Source organism: Nerophis ophidion, linkage group LG10, assembly GCF_033978795.1.
Source record: "Nerophis ophidion isolate RoL-2023_Sa linkage group LG10, RoL_Noph_v1.0, whole genome shotgun sequence".
In the NCBI taxonomy this organism is placed as follows: domain Eukaryota; kingdom Metazoa; phylum Chordata; class Actinopteri; order Syngnathiformes; family Syngnathidae; genus Nerophis; species Nerophis ophidion.
In genome coordinates this window covers 61,821,916-61,843,200 of record NC_084620.1, presented here as the reverse complement: position 1 = coordinate 61,843,200, position 21,285 = coordinate 61,821,916, and the positions used below count along the sequence as shown (strand labels likewise).

At 40.5% G+C, this 21,285-nt stretch overlaps 1 protein-coding gene across 2 annotated transcripts in view; it reads left to right on the top strand.

Moving 5' to 3' along the window:
• Positions 1–1,824: 1,824 nt before the first annotated feature.
• srgap1b (SLIT-ROBO Rho GTPase activating protein 1b) overlaps positions 1,825–21,285 on the top strand; it is a 40,587-nt gene continuing 21,126 nt past the window's right edge. For both annotated transcript variants that reach the window (XM_061914354.1, XM_061914353.1), the window contains exon 1: positions 1,825–2,043. In XM_061914354.1, the coding sequence (XP_061770338.1) occupies positions 1,977–2,043 (67 nt within the window). In that variant the 5' untranslated portion in view covers positions 1,825–1,976. The remainder of the gene's footprint in view (positions 2,044–21,285) is intronic.

Genomic DNA, 21,285 nt, shown 5'->3' with positions numbered 1-21,285 from the left:
ATGTTTATATATCTGTATATATATACATATATATGTATATATGTGTATATGTATATATACATATATATGTATATATATATATATATATATATATATATATATATATATATATATATATATGTGTGTGTATACACACATATCTCTCTGTGTGGAGTTTGCATGTTCTCCCCGTGAATGCGTGGGTTCCCTCCGGGTACTCCGGCTTCCTCCCACTTCCAAAGACATGCACCTGGGGATAGGTTGATTGGCAACACTAAATTGGCCCTAGTGTATGAATGTGAGTGTGAATGTTGTCTGTCTATCTGTGTTGGCCCTGCGATGAGGTGGCGACTTGTCCAGGGTGTACCCCGCCTTCCGCCCGATTGTAGCTGAGATAGGCGCCAGCGCCCCCCGCGACCCCAAAAAGGAATAAGCGGTAGAAAATGGATGGATGGATGGATGGATATATATATATATATATATATATATATATATATATATATATATATATATATATATATATATATATATATATATATATACCTATGTGCACACGCACAGACATTGCATATGTAATACAAATAAAAATTCAGCTTTTTAAATATATGTATACATGATAATAAAGTTAAAGTACCAATGATAGTCACACACACATTAGGTGTGGTGAAATTATTCTCTGCATTTGAACATCACCCTTGATCACCCCCTGGGAGGTGAGAAGAGCAGTGAGCAGCAGCGGTGCCGCGCCCGGGAATCATTTATGGTGATTTAACCCCCAATTCCAACCCTTCATGATGAGTGCCAAGCAGGGAGGTCATGGCTCCCATTTTTATAGTCTTTGGTAAGACTCGGCTGGGGTTTGAACTCACAACTTACCAATCCCAGGGCGGACACTCTAACCACTAGACCAGTGGTCCCCAACCACCGGGTCGCGGCCCAGTACCGGGCCGTGGCCCGATTGGTACCGGGCTGCAGAATAATTTTTTATTAATTTTTCTTTAAAAAAAAAAAAAAAAAAAAAAATATATATATATATATATATACATATATATATATATATATACATATACATATATATATATATAAATATATATATATTTTATTTTATTTTTATTAAATCAACATAAAAAACACAATATACACTTACAATTAGTGCACCAACCACAAAAACCTCCCTTTTTCATGACAAATTAAAAAAAATAAAAAATAAAAATGGAAAAAAAATAAAAAAGGAACCCACCCCGGGCCACGGGACAAATTATTAAGGGTTGACCGGTCCGCGGCTACAAATATGTTGGGGACCACTGCACTAGACCACCATAATAAACATGAGTGCTTGCGTGCATGCACAGGTGCGTGTGTTTGTGTTGTTGTGTCAGCATTATGCAAATACAGTATAATGCATACATGCACTCGCAGCCATACAAGTATATACGTGGTGACGTCACCAAACAAGCTAAACCACGACTGGCCACTAGATGGAAACAAAAACCCTTGGATTTTATTGGATGAAAAGGTGAACTTCAGCTGACTTGAATATAATGAATAAATGTTTACTGGAGTATTAATTAAACAATATAACGCCTAGGATATACAGAAACGTATGTTTATCATGAATAATAATTAGCCTAAAGTTGACGACGACAGACTTAAACGCATTGATTGGTCAGCCGAGCTGTCAGTCAAGCGTGGTCACGCCCCTCCCTCCCCTCGGGCCCTGAAGGTGACGACGGCAACGTCAGAGGTCGCGTGCGTGCCTGCCTGCGCGTGCACGTGTGCGTGTGCCGCCTCGCATGCGGGCGCGCCCACAAGATTGAGCTCATTTGGTGCCGGCCGTGACGTCACCGGCCCTCCCACTCCCTCCCCCTCCTCCTCCTCCTGGTCCGGCCACGGCGAGGCTCCGCTGCGGCTGCGGCAGTGAGGCAAGTGGCGAGCATGCTGGAGGGCGAGGAAGCAGCCCGCAACCTTTAAAGAGCGCTCACCTCATCCGCGGCGAGATGTCCGCCTCCAACAAGAACAAGAAGGACAAAGAGATCCTCGCCGACTACGAGAGCCAAGTCAAAGGTAAGGTGGCGCGCGCACACGCACACGCACACCTGCACGCTGCAGGAGACTGAGGTGTGTGCGTGTGCGTGTGGCGCTCCACAGTGCCCCCCCCCCCTTGCATTCATGTGACCTGTCACTCAATAAAATCAACATTTTCCACATTTGACACTTGAGGCTCCACCCAGGCCGCCGTCATCATCCTCATCTTCATCCTCACCACTCGCACCTTCACCACCTGCACGCGCCTCCACATCCACACGTGCACACGAGCACGAGCACAATGCATCCAAGCGCGTGCGCGTGTGCACGTGCCACACTGGGTGGGGATGCCGTGCCCGCCTCCCCCCCCCCCCCCTCTTGTAACCATGTGCCTCTCAAGTCTGCCTCCCTCTTCTGGCTGCTGATTGGCGCCTAATGTACGCGGCAGGAGCAAGGGGGCGGGGCCAGGCGGCAGAGGTGAGGGGGCGCTCCTGAGACCTGAGAAGGTGGACGAGAGATGAAGCGGACATCTTTGACACCTTTAGGGGACCAGCCGCCGCGTGGTGGCGGTGGCGGAGGGATGGGGAGGGGGCTGGGGGCCCTCTAGGGGAACGTTAACGCCACAGATGGTCAGTGTGGCGAGCCCGTGCCACCGTGTTGACGCACACGCCATCGTGCGTCTTTGTGTCTCATTGGAGTCTTAACGATGCTGACGCCAACGCCGTGTTTAGCCCTGATTCCGAAGTCTTCCTCATGACCTTTGCCCCCCTCCCCCGAGCACCGTTCGGACGCCATCACGCCAGCTGGCGTCGGGACGGTCACATGGTGGCACTAATGGCAATAATACTGATGGTGGGTGGTGGTGATGATCCAGCAGTACTGCGTCCTCGTGTCCTTGGACCTGGTTGCCGTGGTAACAGATGAGGCCCCCCCCACCCTCCCTCGCCCGGCCTACAACTTCCCCAGGTAAAAAAAAAAGGGGGCGTTGGATCCAAACACGGCGCCTCCCCGTCTCCCCGCCCAGCAGTGAAGTGAATTATATTTATATAGCGCTTTTCTCAAGTGACTCAAAGCGCTTTACATAGTGAAAGCCAATATCTAAGTTCCATTTAAAGCAGTGTGGGTGGCACTGGGAGCAGGTGGGTCAAGTGTCTTGCTCAAGGACACAACGGCAGCAACTAGGTTGGCACAAGCGGGAATCGAACCTGCAACCCACAAGTTGCTGGCCCGGCCACTCTACCAACCGAGCTATGCCGCCCCTAAAGCTAAACGAGATCTGGAGAACTTTTAGCCCGAGCTATTTGTTTCATTTTCGGACCCTGACAGAGTCTTCTAGAGATCTGACGTTCGTGAACGAGTCGAGTCTTCTGAGCGGCTCTCCCCCCCAAAAAAAACGATTCGCAAATGCGAGCTGTTTTTGAATGCAAACTGTGGAAACTGCCTTCATTTACTGACTTGACTGGAGAATGAAAATCAACCCATTCAAAGCATTCTTCCTTCAACATATTCCAGCATCCTGCACATTCAAACTATTACTTTTCCAAGTTAAAACAATTCCAGGAATTCCCAGGATTCCCACTTTTCACCCTTTTTTCAGTCGACTACTCCTTCCACATTTTTCAACCCACTTCAACCGTTCCACCGTCAAATCCCATCCATCCATCCATTTTCTACCGCTTATTCCCTTTTGGGGTCGCGGGGGCCGCTGGCGCCTATCTCAGTTACAATCGGGCGGAAGGCGGGGTACACCCTGAACAAGTCGCCACCCCATCACAGGGCCAATACAGATAGACAGACAACATTCACACACTAGGGACCATTTAGTGTTGCCAATCAACCTATCCCCAGGTGCATGTCTTTGGAGGTGGGAGGGGCCTATTCCCAGGTGCATGTCTTTGGAGGTGGGAGGGGCCTATTCCCAGGTGCATGTCTTTGGAGGTGGGAGGGGCCTATTCCCAAGTGCATGTCTTTGGAGGTGGGAGGGGCCTATCCCCAGGTGCATGTCTTTGGAGGTGGGAGGGGCCTATCCCCAGGTGCATGTCTTTGGAGGTGGGAGGGGCCTATCCCCAGGTGCATGTCTTTGGAGGTGGGAGGGGCCTAATCCCAGGTGCATGTCTTTGGAGGTGGGAGGGGCCTATCCCCAGGTGCATGTCTTTGGAGGTGGGAGGGGCCTATCCCAAGGTGCATGTCTTTGGAGGTGGGAGGAAGCCTGAGTACCCGGAGTAGAACCAACACACTCAAGGGGAGAACATGCAAACTCCACACAGAAAGATCCCGAGCCTGGGATTGAACCCAGGACTACTAGGCGCACTAACCCCTCTGCCACCGTGAAGCCCTCAACACCAACCATTTCAACTCATTCACAACATTCAAAGTACTTAACATTTTCAAAAAAATTCCCGCTTTCCCTGAAATTCCCGTTTTTCTATGAAATGTCCCATTGAAATCAATGGGACATTTTTCAAAGTTCCCCAACTGCCACATTTTTTGATCCGATTCAAACCATTCAAACTTCAAAATATTCAGCCTGTTCAGGAATTGCGTGTTCTACTTCAACAATTAAGTCCTTTTTGAAGTTCTACTTCAGGATTGGAGCATTCACACATGATTCCTTCAGGAATTGCCTCATCTAGTCTAGTTCAACTTCTTCTTCTCCAAATTTTGGCGCACTCTGCCTTCCACATTTTGGCCATTTTCAAACTTCCACCATTTCCACATTTTTCAACCCATTCAAACAATCCGACCTTCAACATATTCCACTCATCCTGCAAATTCAAACTATCATTCTTATCGTTTTTTCAAACCCTTTTTTCTGTGGACTACTCCTTCCACAGTTTTCAACCCACTTCAACCGTTCCACCATCATTTAATTCCTCTTAATCAGGACAAAAAAAAGAAGTTGTTTTCTGAACTGGAAAATGTTATGGTTTTCCTGAAATTTCAGGAATTCCGAAATACCATTTCTCAATTCAACATGTTACTGCTTCAACATTTCTAGACCGATTTGAAAAATTCCAACACTTAAAATCATTCAGAACATTCCTTTTTTTTTTTCTAGCCTTTTCCAAAAAACTTCCCGCTGGTCCCGAAATGTCCAAATTTCCATGAAATTCTCATTGAAAAGAATGGGACATTTTCCCAAGTTGCACAATTGTCACATTTTTCAACCCATTCAAACAATCCGACCTTCAACACACTCCACTCATCCTGGACATTCAAACTAATACTTTCACAACTTCCAAACCAATCCGGTTTTCCTGGAAATTCAAAGTCTTCAACATTCAAACCATTCTTAGATTCATACTACATTCTGTCAGCATTTCAGTTCTACTTCAACATTGTAGCAATCACACGTAATTCCTCCAGGAATTGCTTCATCCAATTTTTTTTTTTATTAAACATTTTTTATACACAGAATATTCTAAATGTCTTATTTCTAGGCTTTATTTTTTTCCTGTGTCATTGTGTGACATGTATTACTGTAAAGTTCATCTGCATGGAGGGTATTTGTAGTCAGTCTAGTCTTGTGCCGATACCTCTTCACTTCCAATACGATACCGATATTGGAGCCTTGAGTATTGGCCGACACGATATTAATTCCTTACAATATCAGCACAATTCATTTAGTTGAATTATTGCAATGCTAGAAAAGGCTTTCACAAGTGAAATGACTTTGTTGGTGTAACAAACACGATCCTTATGACAGATTTATGCTTTTGAAGTTAAGAGTTGGGCTATCTTACTGTGTCAAACTATCTGGCCCGCCACCTCATTTTATGTGGCCTGCAAAGGCCTGGAATAACCATGTGATTCTAAATGTAGTCAACTTTCTATTTTGACAGAAAATAATACATGTACTGTACGCAATTTCATATTTTGAACTTAATCTAATTATGCAACAAATATATCATCACACATTCCAAACATGAAAATAAGTACTTAAATATCTGCTCGGCTCATGATTTTGAAGCAACTTATCCATCAAATTGTTCAATGTAAAAATAATTTTTTCGTAAAAAACTGGTAGCTCGGCAGCCAGAATTTTACGTCTGCGGGTCTGTGTTAGCAGAAGAGCAGCAGAGTTCTGCACCAGCTGCACGCCTGGCTAATGCCTACATGCAGGCCATTGCAGTAGTCTAAACCAGTCCAGATAAAGGCGGGAATGAATTTCTCCAGATCATGTCCTGACAGAAGCGGTTTCACTTTCGCTATTTGGCGTGATTGATAAAAGCTTTTTTGAACGACGCTGCTGATTTGTTTTTCGAATTTAAAATCTGAGTCAAACTTTATAATAATTCATTAAGTTAAGCTCTTCACGCAGTGAGTTGAATGATGCGGACACGTTTGGAACTGGATACATTTTAGTATGGTTTCTCCTTGGAGACTTCCTATGTGTTAATAATATGCAACTATATCCCCCTCCAATCGAAATACGAATGAGAACCTAATAATATTACGATTAAGAACATGACAATGTTGTTGTTTCTCCCTACTAGGGTTGTACAAAATACCGGTGCTATTATAGTATCGCAGTACTAATGAATTAAAAACAATACTATACTCTGTTTGAAAAGTACCGGTTCAACATAGGCTCGTCGTCACATCAGGACATTGCTGGTATTACCAGCAGAGGAGCATGTTCGGCAGCACACATACACAGAGTAATTACAAGCAGACACAGTGTGCAGACAGAAAAGGGAGAATGGACGCATTTTGGCTTAAAAAGGTGAAGTTATAACACTGAAACCCCCTCAGGAAGAGCTGCTTTAAGACATGGCTAGCTAGTGTTGCGTCTGACCAGTCTTCCTCTCAGGGAATACAAGTCACTGGTCAATCCCAAATTCTTTCATATGACATATATGTTGAGTAAGAAAGAACATCAAGACAGAATAGGAATATTATCAAGTTTTACTAAAGCTTTAGGAGACCAGTCCTTACAAATGCGCTAATACCAGCATCCAGAAGTGGTCTGAAAATCAAAGGAGAAGAGAAAACTTATTGAATTCGGAAACAGACCCCACCCTGCCCAGAAAGGAATACAGCCTCATTGTTCTAATACTGATAAGGTAAAAAGGGAGCATGCTATACTCCCACATTTTCAAAGTAAAGCACAGAGTTTACTTGCGGACATAAGATACAAGCATAAAGAGTGCACATGGGAAAATATTAGCTGCTTTAAACATGACTATGAATAAAGAAAGATCTCTTAAAAATATATGCATTCTCCAAACTAGCTAGCGGCTAATGTCCAGCTGCAATCGGCGGTGTTTTAGCTGCTTCTAAATCCCTAATCCTCGCCTCCATGGCGACCAATAAAGTACGTTTCTTCCAAGTATCATCCCTGCAGGTCGAGGACTAGCTAAACATGCTTCACTACACAGCGTAGGAGGATACAATAGCTCACCGCCGTCACAATGTAAACAAACGACATGGGTGGATCTACACCTGACATCCACTGTAATGATACCAAGTACAAGAGCTTATTTACTCCATACCACTATGATTACATCAATATTTTTTATTGTCCCAAAATATTTTGTCATTTCTTTTTAATAAATATATGTTTATAAACTCAGGAACTATGTCCTTGGACACATAAGAACTTAATTTATGACCAATGTATGATCCAGTAACTACTTGGTATCGGATCCATACCTAAATGTGTGGTATCATCCAAAACTGATGTCAAGTATCCAAACAAGAGAAGAATAAGTGATTATTACATTTTAACAGAAGTGTAGATGGAACATGTTGAAACAGAAAATCACCAGCTATTAAAATTAAATGAACAAGTCGATTAATAATCCTTTTTTTACAGCTTGTCCTTTATATTTTGACAAAATAATAGGTATATAAATGACACAATATGTGACTGCATACGTCAGCAGCTAAATTAAGAGCCTTTATTTGTTTACTTACTAGTAAAAGAAAAGTATGTTCACTATTTTATTTAAGGACAAAATTGCAATAATAAACATATCTTTAATGTACCCGAAGATTTTTTGTTAAAATAAAGCCAATAATGACATTTTTTTGTGGTCCCCTTCATTTAGAAAGTATCGAAATACCCTCCAAAGGATTCTGTGAGTAGCTGGCACCAGCACTTACATGCCAGACGTGTGTATTCTTTTCTCACGCCCACCAGGACACTTTATCAGGCTCACCCCACTACATAAGAAGTAGTGGTCTATTGATTAGAACACCTTGGGGAATTTCTGTGTAAATACAAAGACTAGAATGTAATATAGTTTTACTAACTCAAGTACAGGATGAAAGTCTGTGTGCTACATGTCAGAGTTCAGTGCTTCTTAATTCTTTGCTGTCACGCCCCCTTTAGGAGACAAAAGACTGTTCACACACCCCCTGAATTGGAATCCTAATGAGAACCCGGAAATATCTGTTTATTTATATTCCTATGTCAAGGTTGTGTGTGTCTTTGTGGTCTGATTTCCCGCTTGACTCTGCTGATACTGTCAGTTATTTTCCTCCGAGTGTTAAGCTTAGGTCTGGCTGATTACAAAAAAAATTTAATAAACTGCAAAAGACGAAACTCATATAAACTGATTTTTACATGTACATACAATTACTCAATGCTAAAATAAATAGATTCTAAGTAAATTAATAATAAATAATAATCATATATACTAAGGATGTAACGGTACGTGTATTTGTATTGAACTGTTTTGGTACGGGGGCTTTGGTTCGATTCGGAGGTGTACCGAACAAGTTTCCTCACGGACATTCTAGGTAGCGCACCACACGTTGTGTAAACAATGCACGGCAGGCTAGCAGCGACCGGGCTAGGACAACATGCAAAAGCCAGAGCTAGAAGACCCTCCTGCCTCGTTAACATCCCCTTTGGGAACACTTGGGCTTTGCGGTGCGATACAACAATGGAGGACGGAGGTTTTCCGACATTGTTCAGCAGCAGTAGGGTATGCTTCTGCCAACACGTCAAACATGCTAACCCCTTTGAAGCGGCACCACCCCCAAGACAAGCTCGCTTTAAGGGAAGAGAAAGAGGAGCGTGGTGCAAACACCGCATTCAAGCGGCCTCTCCTCGGCCAGTCAGGCAGGGCTAAAGCAATAACAAATGTTTTTATAGCAGCACATTTAAGATCATCCATCCATTTTCTACCGCTTGTCCCGTTTGTGGTCGCAGGGCATTGCTGTTTTGCACTAAAAACTAGATTTTGACCCACTTCTATGGTGGAAGAACAATAAGCCCATACATCCTCTTACTACTAAGTTAGCCAGGCTGGGGGGGGGGGGGGGGGGGTTAATCTGAGGCTGAGTTGACTTGAAACTGTTTAATGTTGCACTTTTTAAATGTAGAAGAAAAGTTTTGTCATTTTATTTCATCTGACCATCAACTGGAGGTAGTTTAATGTTGATGAAGGTGGACCCTGACTTAAACTAGTTGAAAAACTTATTGGGGTGTTACCATTTAGTGGTCAATTGTACGGAATATGTACTGTACTGTGCAATCTACTAATAAAAGTATCAATCAATCAATCAATCAATCAAAATAACCACTTTATATGTAGAAAGGTTTTGTTAAGAAACCATTTTGAGCCTTATCTTATTTAGTTTTTGTTTGATATAAGTTGACCACATTAACCCTGGCAATGGACCTGTGTGTATACTTGTATGTATGTTATGCCATTGTTTAAAAATGTGGTAAATAAATAACCAAAACAACTTATATTTTGTTGTTTTCTTACTGTACCGAAAATGAACCGAACCGTGACCTCTAAACCAAGGTACGTACTGAACCGAAATTTTTGTGTACCGTTACACCCCTAATATATATACAGTACAGGCCAAACGTTTGGACACACCTTCTCATTCAATTCTTTATTTTCATGACTATTTACAAAGTAGATTGTCACGGAAGGCATCAAAACTAAGGCCCCTGTGAAGTGAAAACCATTTCAGGTGACTACCTCTTGAAGCTCATGGAGAGAATGCCAAGAGTGTGCGAAGCAGTAATCAGCGGAAAGGGTGGCTATTTTGAAAAAAATAAAATATAAAACATGTTTTCCGTTATTTCACCTTTTTTTTGTTAAGTACATAACTCCACATGTTCATTCATAGTTTTGACGCCTTCAGTGACAATCTACAATGTAAATAGTCATGAAAATAAAGATGTCACTACGTGGGGGTTTTGGCAAATTACTGCGAAGTTTGTTCTCCCAGGATGCAAACGGACATTTCCGGACAGGACTTGAAGGTAGGAACATTATTTAATCTTGACTATCAAATAGGTACAAACAAAAGGCTCACAAGGCGAAGGCACAACTTAGCGCAGGAAACAAAAGCTAACACTTAGAATAAACTATGGACAGAGCAAAAACTCACTAACTGTGGCATGAACAAACAAAAACTTACTTGGCAAGGCATGAAGCAAACAATCGCATGACACAAGCAATGACGCCAGGCCGACTGACAGACAAAGACAGGCTTAAATACTGGTCTCTTGATTAGACAGGTGTGTCCCGAACGCAAGAGGCAGGTGAAAATCATAAGTCGTCATGAAAACTAAAACGAACAAGGGTGCACATAAAACGGAACTAATGGAGTCTTAAAACCAACAGAAAATAACAAAAACATGTTCCAGAACCCAGATCATGACAAAAGAAAACGCATTGAATGAGGAGAAGGTGTGTCCAAACTTTTGGCCTGAACTGTATGTCTCTTAAATAAATGTAAGTGCAAATGAAAATACAGCTTTACCACTTTAGTCATCATTTTTGCCCTTAAGAAATGTTTTTATGACTTTAGCGCCAGGCTACTTCTGTTTGTTTGAGATTGTTCTTACTGCCACAAGTGGTGGCAAAGGGTATTACAACTGAGTCATCATGATCGGCGGTCAATCGGACAAGTATGACGATCCTCCTGGTAGGGGTGTATCCCTTTATGGAGGATGCCTGTGCGTGACTTGGTTTAACGTGGGGAGACTGGTGCACAGACAGTCACCACACCATCCTTGACGGAATTGGGTCAGGTTCCAGTAGCATGGAGTCCAAGACGACTGGGGACCCTTTTCTTCGGCAGCTTTCTTCCGCCATCGCAGCCGTTGTGGTAGTTCTTAAATCTACCATCATCCACCTGCTCCACCGTTGAGGTCTTCAGCGTATCCCTGGCTAGGGGGCAGTCAGGTACTTGGCCTGTGCCAAGGATCACCTGGGGTAACAGTAGTAAAGGGCTTAACCTCCTAGTGCCCCAAGACCTCATAGAGGAGCCTCCACTGCCGGATGCACTTTAACGTCATGCCCGGGACAAACCGCTGTGGTCGAGCTGAGAAACATATTTTTTTCTGCGGCCTCAATGGGTCCCTAACCCTAGTTTAAGAAGAAGACAGTTGGCGTGTGAGCTTCAGGTCGGCTCAGGGTCAACTGGAGAAAAAGACAGTGATTGGCCAGAGTGTGCCGCATAGTTGCAGGGATTGGGGACGGCGTAGCGAAGTTGGTAGAGTGGCCGTGCCAGCAATCTGAGGGTTGCTGGTTCAATCCCCACCTTCTACCATCCTAGTCACGTCTGTTGTGTCCTTAAGCAAGACACTACACCCTTGCTCCTGATGGGTCCTGGTTAGCGCCTTGTGCTAGACCAAGTGGCTGGGGAGAGGAAAGTCTGGGCTTCCCTGCTTAGGCTGCTGCCCCCGCGACCTGACCTCGGATAAGCAGAAGAAGATGGTGCCTGAAAAGGTGCGATGTCAATTTTCTGAATTCCTTCTATAACTTTGTATGGCAACCTTCTTCAGCTGCTGGCAGTCAGTGGGGAGACTTCACACACATGAAATATTGCAAAAAACAACACCATGAAAAATGAAAAGGCTGCAAAGTGCTCTCCATTTGCTAAACTAACAGGACGCTGAAGGACTCCGGCGTGACATCACGCGCCATCACTTTCTGTCGCCATGGTTACTTGGCGGCCAGCAGAGGCTTCACACCGACATAGTGGTGTGATTCAAGTCACGGCCGCCGGGACGTCGCAAACGGTTCCAGACGCCAATCGGCCAATCAGGGGCCAGTGTTCTCCCACTCGCCGTCGCGCTCGTCAGACGCTCATTAAAGTGAAAGTGTGGCAGATTGTTGGCACAACCGTGAAATGCAAATGGGGTTGCAGCGCTTGTGTGTTTGTCTGTCCTCGTGAGGACCGCCGTGACCCAAGTCCTGCTGCGGACTGTGTCAAGATGTGCTGTAGAGGTCAGGGTGGCGATGGCCGTCCTCGCCGTGCACGCGTCCATGCGGCACATCGCCTTCACCTTCGCCTGGCTCACACACTGACTGGTTGCCTAGACAACAGGTATCAGAGAGGCTCCCCCGGGACTGTGTGTGTGTGTGTGCGTGTGTGTGTGTGTGTGTGTGTGTGTGTGTGTGTGTGTGTGTGTGTGTGTGTGTGTGTGTGTGTGTGAGGTGGGCTGATTGTGTATTCTGTCCTTGCTTGCTTTCCCTCCCTGCTGCTGGAGACGGATGTAGCCTCCACCAGCCAAGCGTGCCGCCGGCATTGTAGTGCCAACTGGAGGACTGCTGTGTGTGTCTGTGTGTGTGTGTGTGTTTTCTGGTATTTCTACCCTTCTTGAGACTTCAACAAGGAAAAGTAGCTTCCATATGAGGAGGTGTGAACAAGTGATGACATAATTAATGGTGCCAATACAGAAACCTATTGGATCTCTTTGAGAATGTCTCATTTGCACCCCTGCTGTTGACATTTATCAAAATTAGGGTGGTCCCAAAAAGGAGGGATTTTTCAAATAAGAGTGCTCCCCTTCTGGTCAACATATGAAATAACAAGTGTGTGTAAAACTTAGAAGTGCTCCCCCTCTGGCCAACATATGTAATAAGTGTGTGTAAGAAATTGAAATGCGGCCCCTGTGTGTATATGTATATATATATATATATATATATATATATATCTAGAATGGGTGGTCCTAAAAAGGCAGACATTTTTCGGAGGTCTCAAGGAGGTAACAAATACAAGAATCTGTGTGGGTTTTTTTGTATTTCTACCCTTCTTGAGACATCAACAAGGAAAAGTAGCTTCCATATGAGGAGGTGTGAACAAGTGAGGACATAAATCATGGTCCATATAAGGAAAACCCTTGCATCTAATAGAGAATGTCTCATTTGCACCCCTGCTGGTGACATCTATAGAAATTAGGGTGGTCCCAAAAAAGGAGGGATTTTTCTAATTAACTGTGTGTCGCTTTTAAAAGTGCTCCCCCTCTGGTCAACATATGAAATAACAAGTGTGTGTAAGAATTTGAAATGCGCCACCTTTCGGTGCATTTTTTTTTTTTAAATAATTCAATATGTATAAAGAGACATACTGTAATAACTTGAAGTAAATAATGAAGATTGAAAAACAATTAAAAACAACAAAAAAATAACTAAAAGCTTTCCTTTTTTATATTTGCATACTTTTCATATCTTATTAATTTTGTAAATACAAATCTTTATATATCTACAAAGGGTGGTCCATGTAGGCAAATATGTAGGCGTGTGTGTCTGTGTGTGTGTGTGTGTGTGTGTGTGTGTGACTCTTTAGAGGAAGATGGACAGTGTTGGTCAGTAATTAGAAAGGATTAAGAAGATGAAGGTGTTGTGCTTTTACTGACGGCGCTGAAACAAAGTCAAGCAGGTTTTACTGACGTGGGCGTCTCAATCCAATCAGAGTCGCCATAAAGAAAGCTAGAAAACAACAGTTGTGTCAGAATGTTATTTGCTAAGCCACATTTCCAGAAAAGTGGCTTCTCCCTTCACTATTATTCTTATTTTGTATATTCCAGGGAAAGAGAGTCCTCTACACTGCAAAAATGTAATTAAGATGAAATATCTCAAATAAGAGTGATACAGTATTTGCTTATTTGTTGTCTGATAAGATCATTCTTCTAACTTAGCAGATTTGATGTTAGAGTGTCTTACTTGTTTTAAGTGTTATGCTCCTAAATGATGTCAGTAAGATATTACAGCTTGTTGCTGAGATTTGATGACCTATATTGAGTAAAACATGCTTGAAAGTAGAATATCAAGTTTTGCAAAGCTGTGTCATCAACACTCACGAGTATAAAGCTACTTATTTAAAGTAATAATTTCTTATTTCAAGCATGAAAAAAAAATCATCATTTTGACATAATTGTTAAAACAGATGACAGCCAAATGGACTTTGCTGTTTTATTTTCAAATGAAACAAGAGACAATAGTACTCATATAGTAGTACAGTTGGCACAGTACAGTAAATGAAACAAGAGACAATAGTACAGTTGGCGCAGTACAGTAAATGAAACAAGAGACAATAGTACTCATATAGTAGTACAGTTGGCACAGTACAGTAAATGAAACAAGAGACAATAGTACTCATATAGTAGTACAGTTGGCACAGTACAGTAAATGAAACAAGAGACAATAGTACTCATATAGTAGTACAGTGGGCACAGTACAGTAAATGAAACAAGAGACAATAGTACTCATATAGTAGTACATTTGGCACAGTACAGTAAATGAAACAAGAGACAATAGTACTCATATAGTAGTACAGTTGGCACAGTACAGTAAATGAAACAAGAGACAATAGTACTCATATAGTGGTACAGTTGGCACAGTACAGTAAATGAAACAAGAGACAATAGTACAGTTGGCGCAGTACAGTAAATGAAACAAGAGACAATAGTACTCATATAGTAGTACAGTTGGCACAGTACAGTAAATGAAACAAGAGACAATAGTACTCATATAGTAGTACAGTTGGCACAGTACAGTAAATGAAACAAGAGACAATAGTACTCATATAGTAGTACAGTTGGCACAGTACAGTAAATGAAACAAGAGACAATAGTACTCATATAGTAGTACAGTTGGCACAGTACAGTAAATGAGACAAGAGACAATAGTACTCATATAGTAGTACAGTTGGCACAGTACAGTAAATGAAACAAGAGACAATAGTACTCATATAGTAGTACAGTTGGCACAGTACAGTAAATGAAACAAGAGACAATAGTACTCATATAGTAGTACATTTGGCACAGTACAGTAAATGAAACAAGAGACAATAGTACTCATATAGTAGTACAGTTGGCACAGTACAGTAAATGAAACAAGAGACAATAGTACTCATATAGTGGTACAGTTGGCACAGTACAGTAAATGAAACAAGAGACAATAGTACAGTTGGCGCAGTACAGTAAATGAAACAAGAGACAATAGTACTCATATAGTAGTACAGTTGGCACAGTACAGTAAATGAAACAAGAGACAATAGTACTCATATAGTAGTACAGTTGGCGCAGTACAGTAAATGAAACAAGAGACAATAGTACTCATATAGTAGTACAGTTGGCACAGTACAGTAAATGAAACAAGAGACAATAGTACTCATATAGTAGTACAGTTGGCGCAGTACAGTAAATGAAACAAGAGACAATAGTACTCATATAGTAGTACAGTTGGCACAGTACAGTAAATGAAACAAGAGACAATAGTACTCATATAGTAGTACAGTTGGCACAGTACAGTAAATGAAACAAGAGACAATAGTACTCATATAGTAGTACAGTTGGCACAGTACAGTAAATGAGACAAGAGACAATAGTACTCATATAGTAGTACAGTTGGCACAGTACAGTAAATGAAACAAGAGACAATAGTACTCATATAGTAGTACAGTTGGCACAGTACAGTAAATGAAACAAGAGACAATAGTACTCATATAGTAGTACAGTTGGCACAGTACAGTAAATGAGACAAGAGACAATAGTACTCATATAGTAGTACAGTTGGCACAGTACAGTAAATGAAACAAGAGACAATAGTACTCATATAGTAGTACAGTTGGCACAGTACAGTAAATGAAACAAGAGACAATAGTACTCATATAGTAGTACAGTTGGCGCAGTACAGTAAATGAAACAAGAGACAATAGTACTTATATAGTAGTACAGTTGGCACAGTACAGTAAATGAAACAAGAGACAATAGTACTCATATAGTAGTACAGTTGGCACAGTACAGTAAATGAAACAAGAGACAATAGTACTCATATAGTAGTACAGTTGGCACAGTACAGTAAATGAAACAAGAGACAATAGTACTCATATAGTAGTACAGTTGGCACAGTACAGTAAATGAAACAAGAGACAATAGTACTCATATAGTAGTACAGTTGGCACAGTACAGTAAATGAAACAAGAGACAATAGTACTCATATAGTAGTACAGTTGGCACAGTACAGTAAATGAAACAAGAGACAATAGTACTCATATAGTGGTACAGTTGGCACAGTACAGTAAATGAAACAAGAGACAATAGTACAGTTGGCGCAGTACAGTAAATGAAACAAGAGACAATAGTACTCATATAGTAGTACAGTTGGCACAGTACAGTAAATGAAACAAGAGACAATAGTACTCATATAGTAGTACAGTTGGCACAGTACAGTAAATGAAACAAGAGACAATAGTACTCATATAGTAGTACAGTTGGCACAGTACAGTAAATGAAACAAGAGACAATAGTACTCATATAGTAGTACAGTTGGCACAGTACAGTAAATGAGACAAGAGACAATAGTACTCATATAGTAGTACAGTTGGCACAGTACAGTAAATGAAACAAGAGACAATAGTACTCATATAGTAGTACAGTTGGCACAGTACAGTAAATGAAACAAGAGACAATAGTACTCATATAGTAGTACATTTGGCACAGTACAGTAAATGAAACAAGAGACAATAGTACTCATATAGTAGTACAGTTGGCACAGTACAGTAAATGAAACAAGAGACAATAGTACTCATATAGTGGTACAGTTGGCACAGTACAGTAAATGAAACAAGAGACAATAGTACAGTTGGCGCAGTACAGTAAATGAAACAAGAGACAATAGTACTCATATAGTAGTACAGTTGGCACAGTACAGTAAATGAAACAAGAGACAATAGTACTCATATAGTAGTACAGTTGGCGCAGTACAGTAAATGAAACAAGAGACAATAGTACTCATATAGTAGTACAGTTGGCACAGTACAGTAAATGAAACAAGAGACAATAGTACTCATATAGTAGTACAGTTGGCGCAGTACAGTAAATGAAACAAGAGACAATAGTACTCATATAGTAGTACAGTTGGCACAGTACAGTAAATGAAACAAGAGACAATAGTACTCATATAGTAGTACAGTTGGCACAGTACAGTAAATGAAACAAGAGACAATAGTACTCATATAGTAGTACAGTTGGCACAGTACAGTAAATGAGACAAGAGACAATAGTACTCATATAGTAGTACAGTTGGCACAGTACAGTAAATGAAACAAGAGACAATAGTACTCATATAGTAGTACAGTTGGCACAGTACAGTAAATGAAACAAGAGACAATAGTACTCATATAGTAGTACAGTTGGCACAGTACAGTAAATGAGACAAGAGACAATAGTACTCATATAGTAGTACAGTTGGCACAGTACAGTAAATGAAACAAGAGACAATAGTACTCATATAGTAGTACAGTTGGCGCAGTACAGTAAATGAAACAAGAGACAATAGTACTTATATAGTAGTACAGTTGGCACAGTACAGTAAATGAAACAAGAGACAATAGTACTCATATAGTAGTACAGTTGGCACAGTACAGTAAATGAAACAAGAGACAATAGTACTCATATAGTAGTACAGTTGGCACAGTACAGTAAATGAAACAAGAGACAATAGTACTCATATAGTAGTACAGTTGGCACAGTACAGTAAATGAAACAAGAGACAATAGTACTCATATAGTAGTACAGTTGGCACAGTACAGTAAATGAGACAAGAGACAATAGTACAGTTGGCGCAGTACAGTAAATGAAACAAGAGACAATAGTACAGTTGGCGCAGTACAGTAAATGAAACAAGAGACAATAGTACTCATATAGTAGTACAGTTGGCACAGTACAGTAAATGAAACAAGAGACAATAGTACTCATATAGTAGTACAGTTGGCGCAGTACAGTAAATGAAACAAGAGACAATAGTACTCATATAGTAGTACAGTTGGCACAGTACAGTAAATGAAACAAGAGACAATAGTACTCATATAGTAGTACAGTTGGCGCAGTACAGTAAATGAAACAAGAGACAATAGTACTCATATAGTAGTACAGTTGGCACAGTACAGTAAATGAAACAAGAGACAATAGTACTCATATAGTAGTACAGTTGGCGCAGTACAGTAAATGAAACAAGAGACAATAGTACTCATATAGTAGTACAGTTGGCACAGTACAGTAAATGAAACAAGAGACAATAGTACTCATATAGTAGTACAGTTGGCACAGTACAGTAAATGAAACAAGAGACAATAGTACTCATATAGTAGTACAGTTGGCACAGTACAGTAAATGAGACAAGAGACAATAGTACTCATATAGTAGTACAGTTGGCACAGTACAGTAAATGAAACAAGAGACAATAGTACTCATATAGTAGTACAGTTGGCACAGTACAGTAAATGAAACAAGAGACAATAGTACTCATATAGTAGTACAGTTGGCACAGTACAGTAAATGAGACAAGAGACAATAGTACTCATATAGTAGTACAGTTGGCACAGTACAGTAAATGAAACAAGAGACAATAGTACTCATATAGTAGTACAGTTGGCGCAGTACAGTAAATGAAACAAGAGACAATAGTACTTATATAGTAGTACAGTTGGCACAGTACAGTAAATGAAACAAGAGACAATAGTACTCATATAGTAGTACAGTTGGCACAGTACAGTAAATGAAACAAGAGACAATAGTACTCATATAGTAGTACAGTTGGCGCAGTACAGTAAATGAAACAAGAGACAATAGTACTCATATAGTAGTACAGTTGGCACAGTACAGTAAATGAGACAAGAGACAATAGTACTCATATAGTAGTACAGTTGGCACAGTACAGTAAATGAAACAAGAGACAATAGTACTCATATAGTAGTACAGTTGGCACAGTACAGTAAATGAAACAAGAGACAATAGTACTCATATAGTAGTACAGTTGGCACAGTACAGTAAATGAAACAAGAGACAATAGTACTCATATAGTAGTACAGTTGGCGCAGTACAGTAAATGAAACAAGAGACAATAGTACTTATATAGTAGTACAGTTGGCACAGTACAGTAAATGAAACAAGAGACAATAGTACTCATATAGTAGTACAGTTGGCACAGTACAGTAAATGAAACAAGAGACAATAGTACTCATATAGTAGTACAGTTGGCGCAGTACAGTAAATGAAACAAGAGACAATAGTACTCATATAGTAGTACAGTTGGCACAGTACAGTAAATGAGACAAGAGACAATAGTACTCATATAGTAGTACAGTTGGCACAGTACAGTAAATGAAACAAGAGACAATAGTACTCATATAGTAGTACAGTTGGCACAGTACAGTAAATGAAACAAGAGACAATAGTACTCATATAGTAGTACAGTTGGCACAGTACAGTAAATGAAACAAGAGACAATAGTACTCATATAGTAGTACAGTTGGCACAGTACAGTAAATGAGACAAGAGACAATAGTACAGTTGGCGCAGTACAGTAAATGAAACAAGAGACAATAGTACTCATATAGTAGTACAGTTGGCACAGTACAGTAAATGAAACAAGAGACAATAGTACTTATATAGTAGTACAGTTGGCACAGTACAGTAAATGAAACAAGAGACAATAGTACTTATATAGTAGTACAGTTGGCACAGTACAGTAAATGAGACAAGAGACAATAGTACAGTTGGCGCAGTACAGTAAATGAAACAAGAGACAATAGTACTCATATAGTAGTACAGTTGGCACAGTACAGTAAATGAAACAAGAGACAATAGTACTCATATAGTAGTACAGTTGGCACAGTACAGTAAATGAAACAAGAGACAATAGTACTCATATAGTAGTACAGTTGGCACAGTACAGTAAATGAAACAAGAGACAATAGTACTCATATAGTAGTACAGTTGGCACAGTACAGTAAATGAAACAAGAGACAATAGTACTCATATAGTAGTACAGTTGGCACAGTACAGTAAATGAAACAAGAGACAATAGTACTCATATAGTAGTACAGTTGGCACAGTACAGTAAATGAAACAAGAGACAATAGTACTCATATAGTAGTACAGTTGGCACAGTACAGTAAATGAAACAAGAGACAATAGTACTCATATAGTAGTACAGTTGGCACAGTACAGTAAATGAAACAAGAGACAATAGTACTCATATAGTAGTACAGTTGGCACAGTACAGTAAATGAAACAAGAGACAATAGTACTCATATAGTAGTACAGTTGGCACAGTACAGTAAATGAAACAAGAGACAATAGTACTCATATAGTAGTACAGTTGGCACAGTACAGTAAATGAGACAAGAGACAATAGTACAGTTGGCGCAGTACAGTAAATGAAACAAGAGACAATAGTACTCATATAGTAGTACAGTTGGCACAGTACAGTAAATGAAACAAGAGACAATAGTACTTATATAGTAGTACAGTTGGCACAGTACAGTAAATGAAACAAGAGACAATAGTACTTATATAGTAGTACAGTTGGCACAGTACAGTAAATGAGACAAGAGACAATAGTACAGTTGGCGCAGTACAGTAAATGAAACAAGAGACAATAGTACTCATATAGTAGTACAGTTGGCACAGTACAGTAAATGAAACAAGAGACAATAGTACTCATATAGTAGTACAGTTGGCACAGTACAGTAAATGAAACAAGAGACAATAGTACTCATATAGTAGTACAGTTGGCACAGTACAGTAAATGAAACAAGAGACAATAGTACTCATATAGTAGTACAGTTGGCACAGTACAGTAAATGAAACAAGAGACAATAGTACTCATATAGTAGTACAGTTGGCACAGTACAGTAAATGAAACAAGAGACAATAGTACTCATATAGTAGTACAGTTGGCACAGTACAGTAAATGAAACAAGAGACAATAGTACTCATATAGTAGTACAGTTGGCACAGTACAGTAAATGAAACAAGAGACAATAGTACTCATATAGTAGTACAGTTGGCACAGTACAGTAAATGAAACAAGAGACAATAGTACTCATATAGTAGTACAGTTGGCACAGTACAGTAAACTGACAGTTGATATTTAAATATTTAACATTTCTAACAATTTTGAACAGAAAAGGATCTTGCACATTCAGATAAATTCTTCCAAATTACAATAAAGACATTATATGCACACTAATTGACAGAAAGAGCACGCAATTGGCGCGTTGATGTCATGT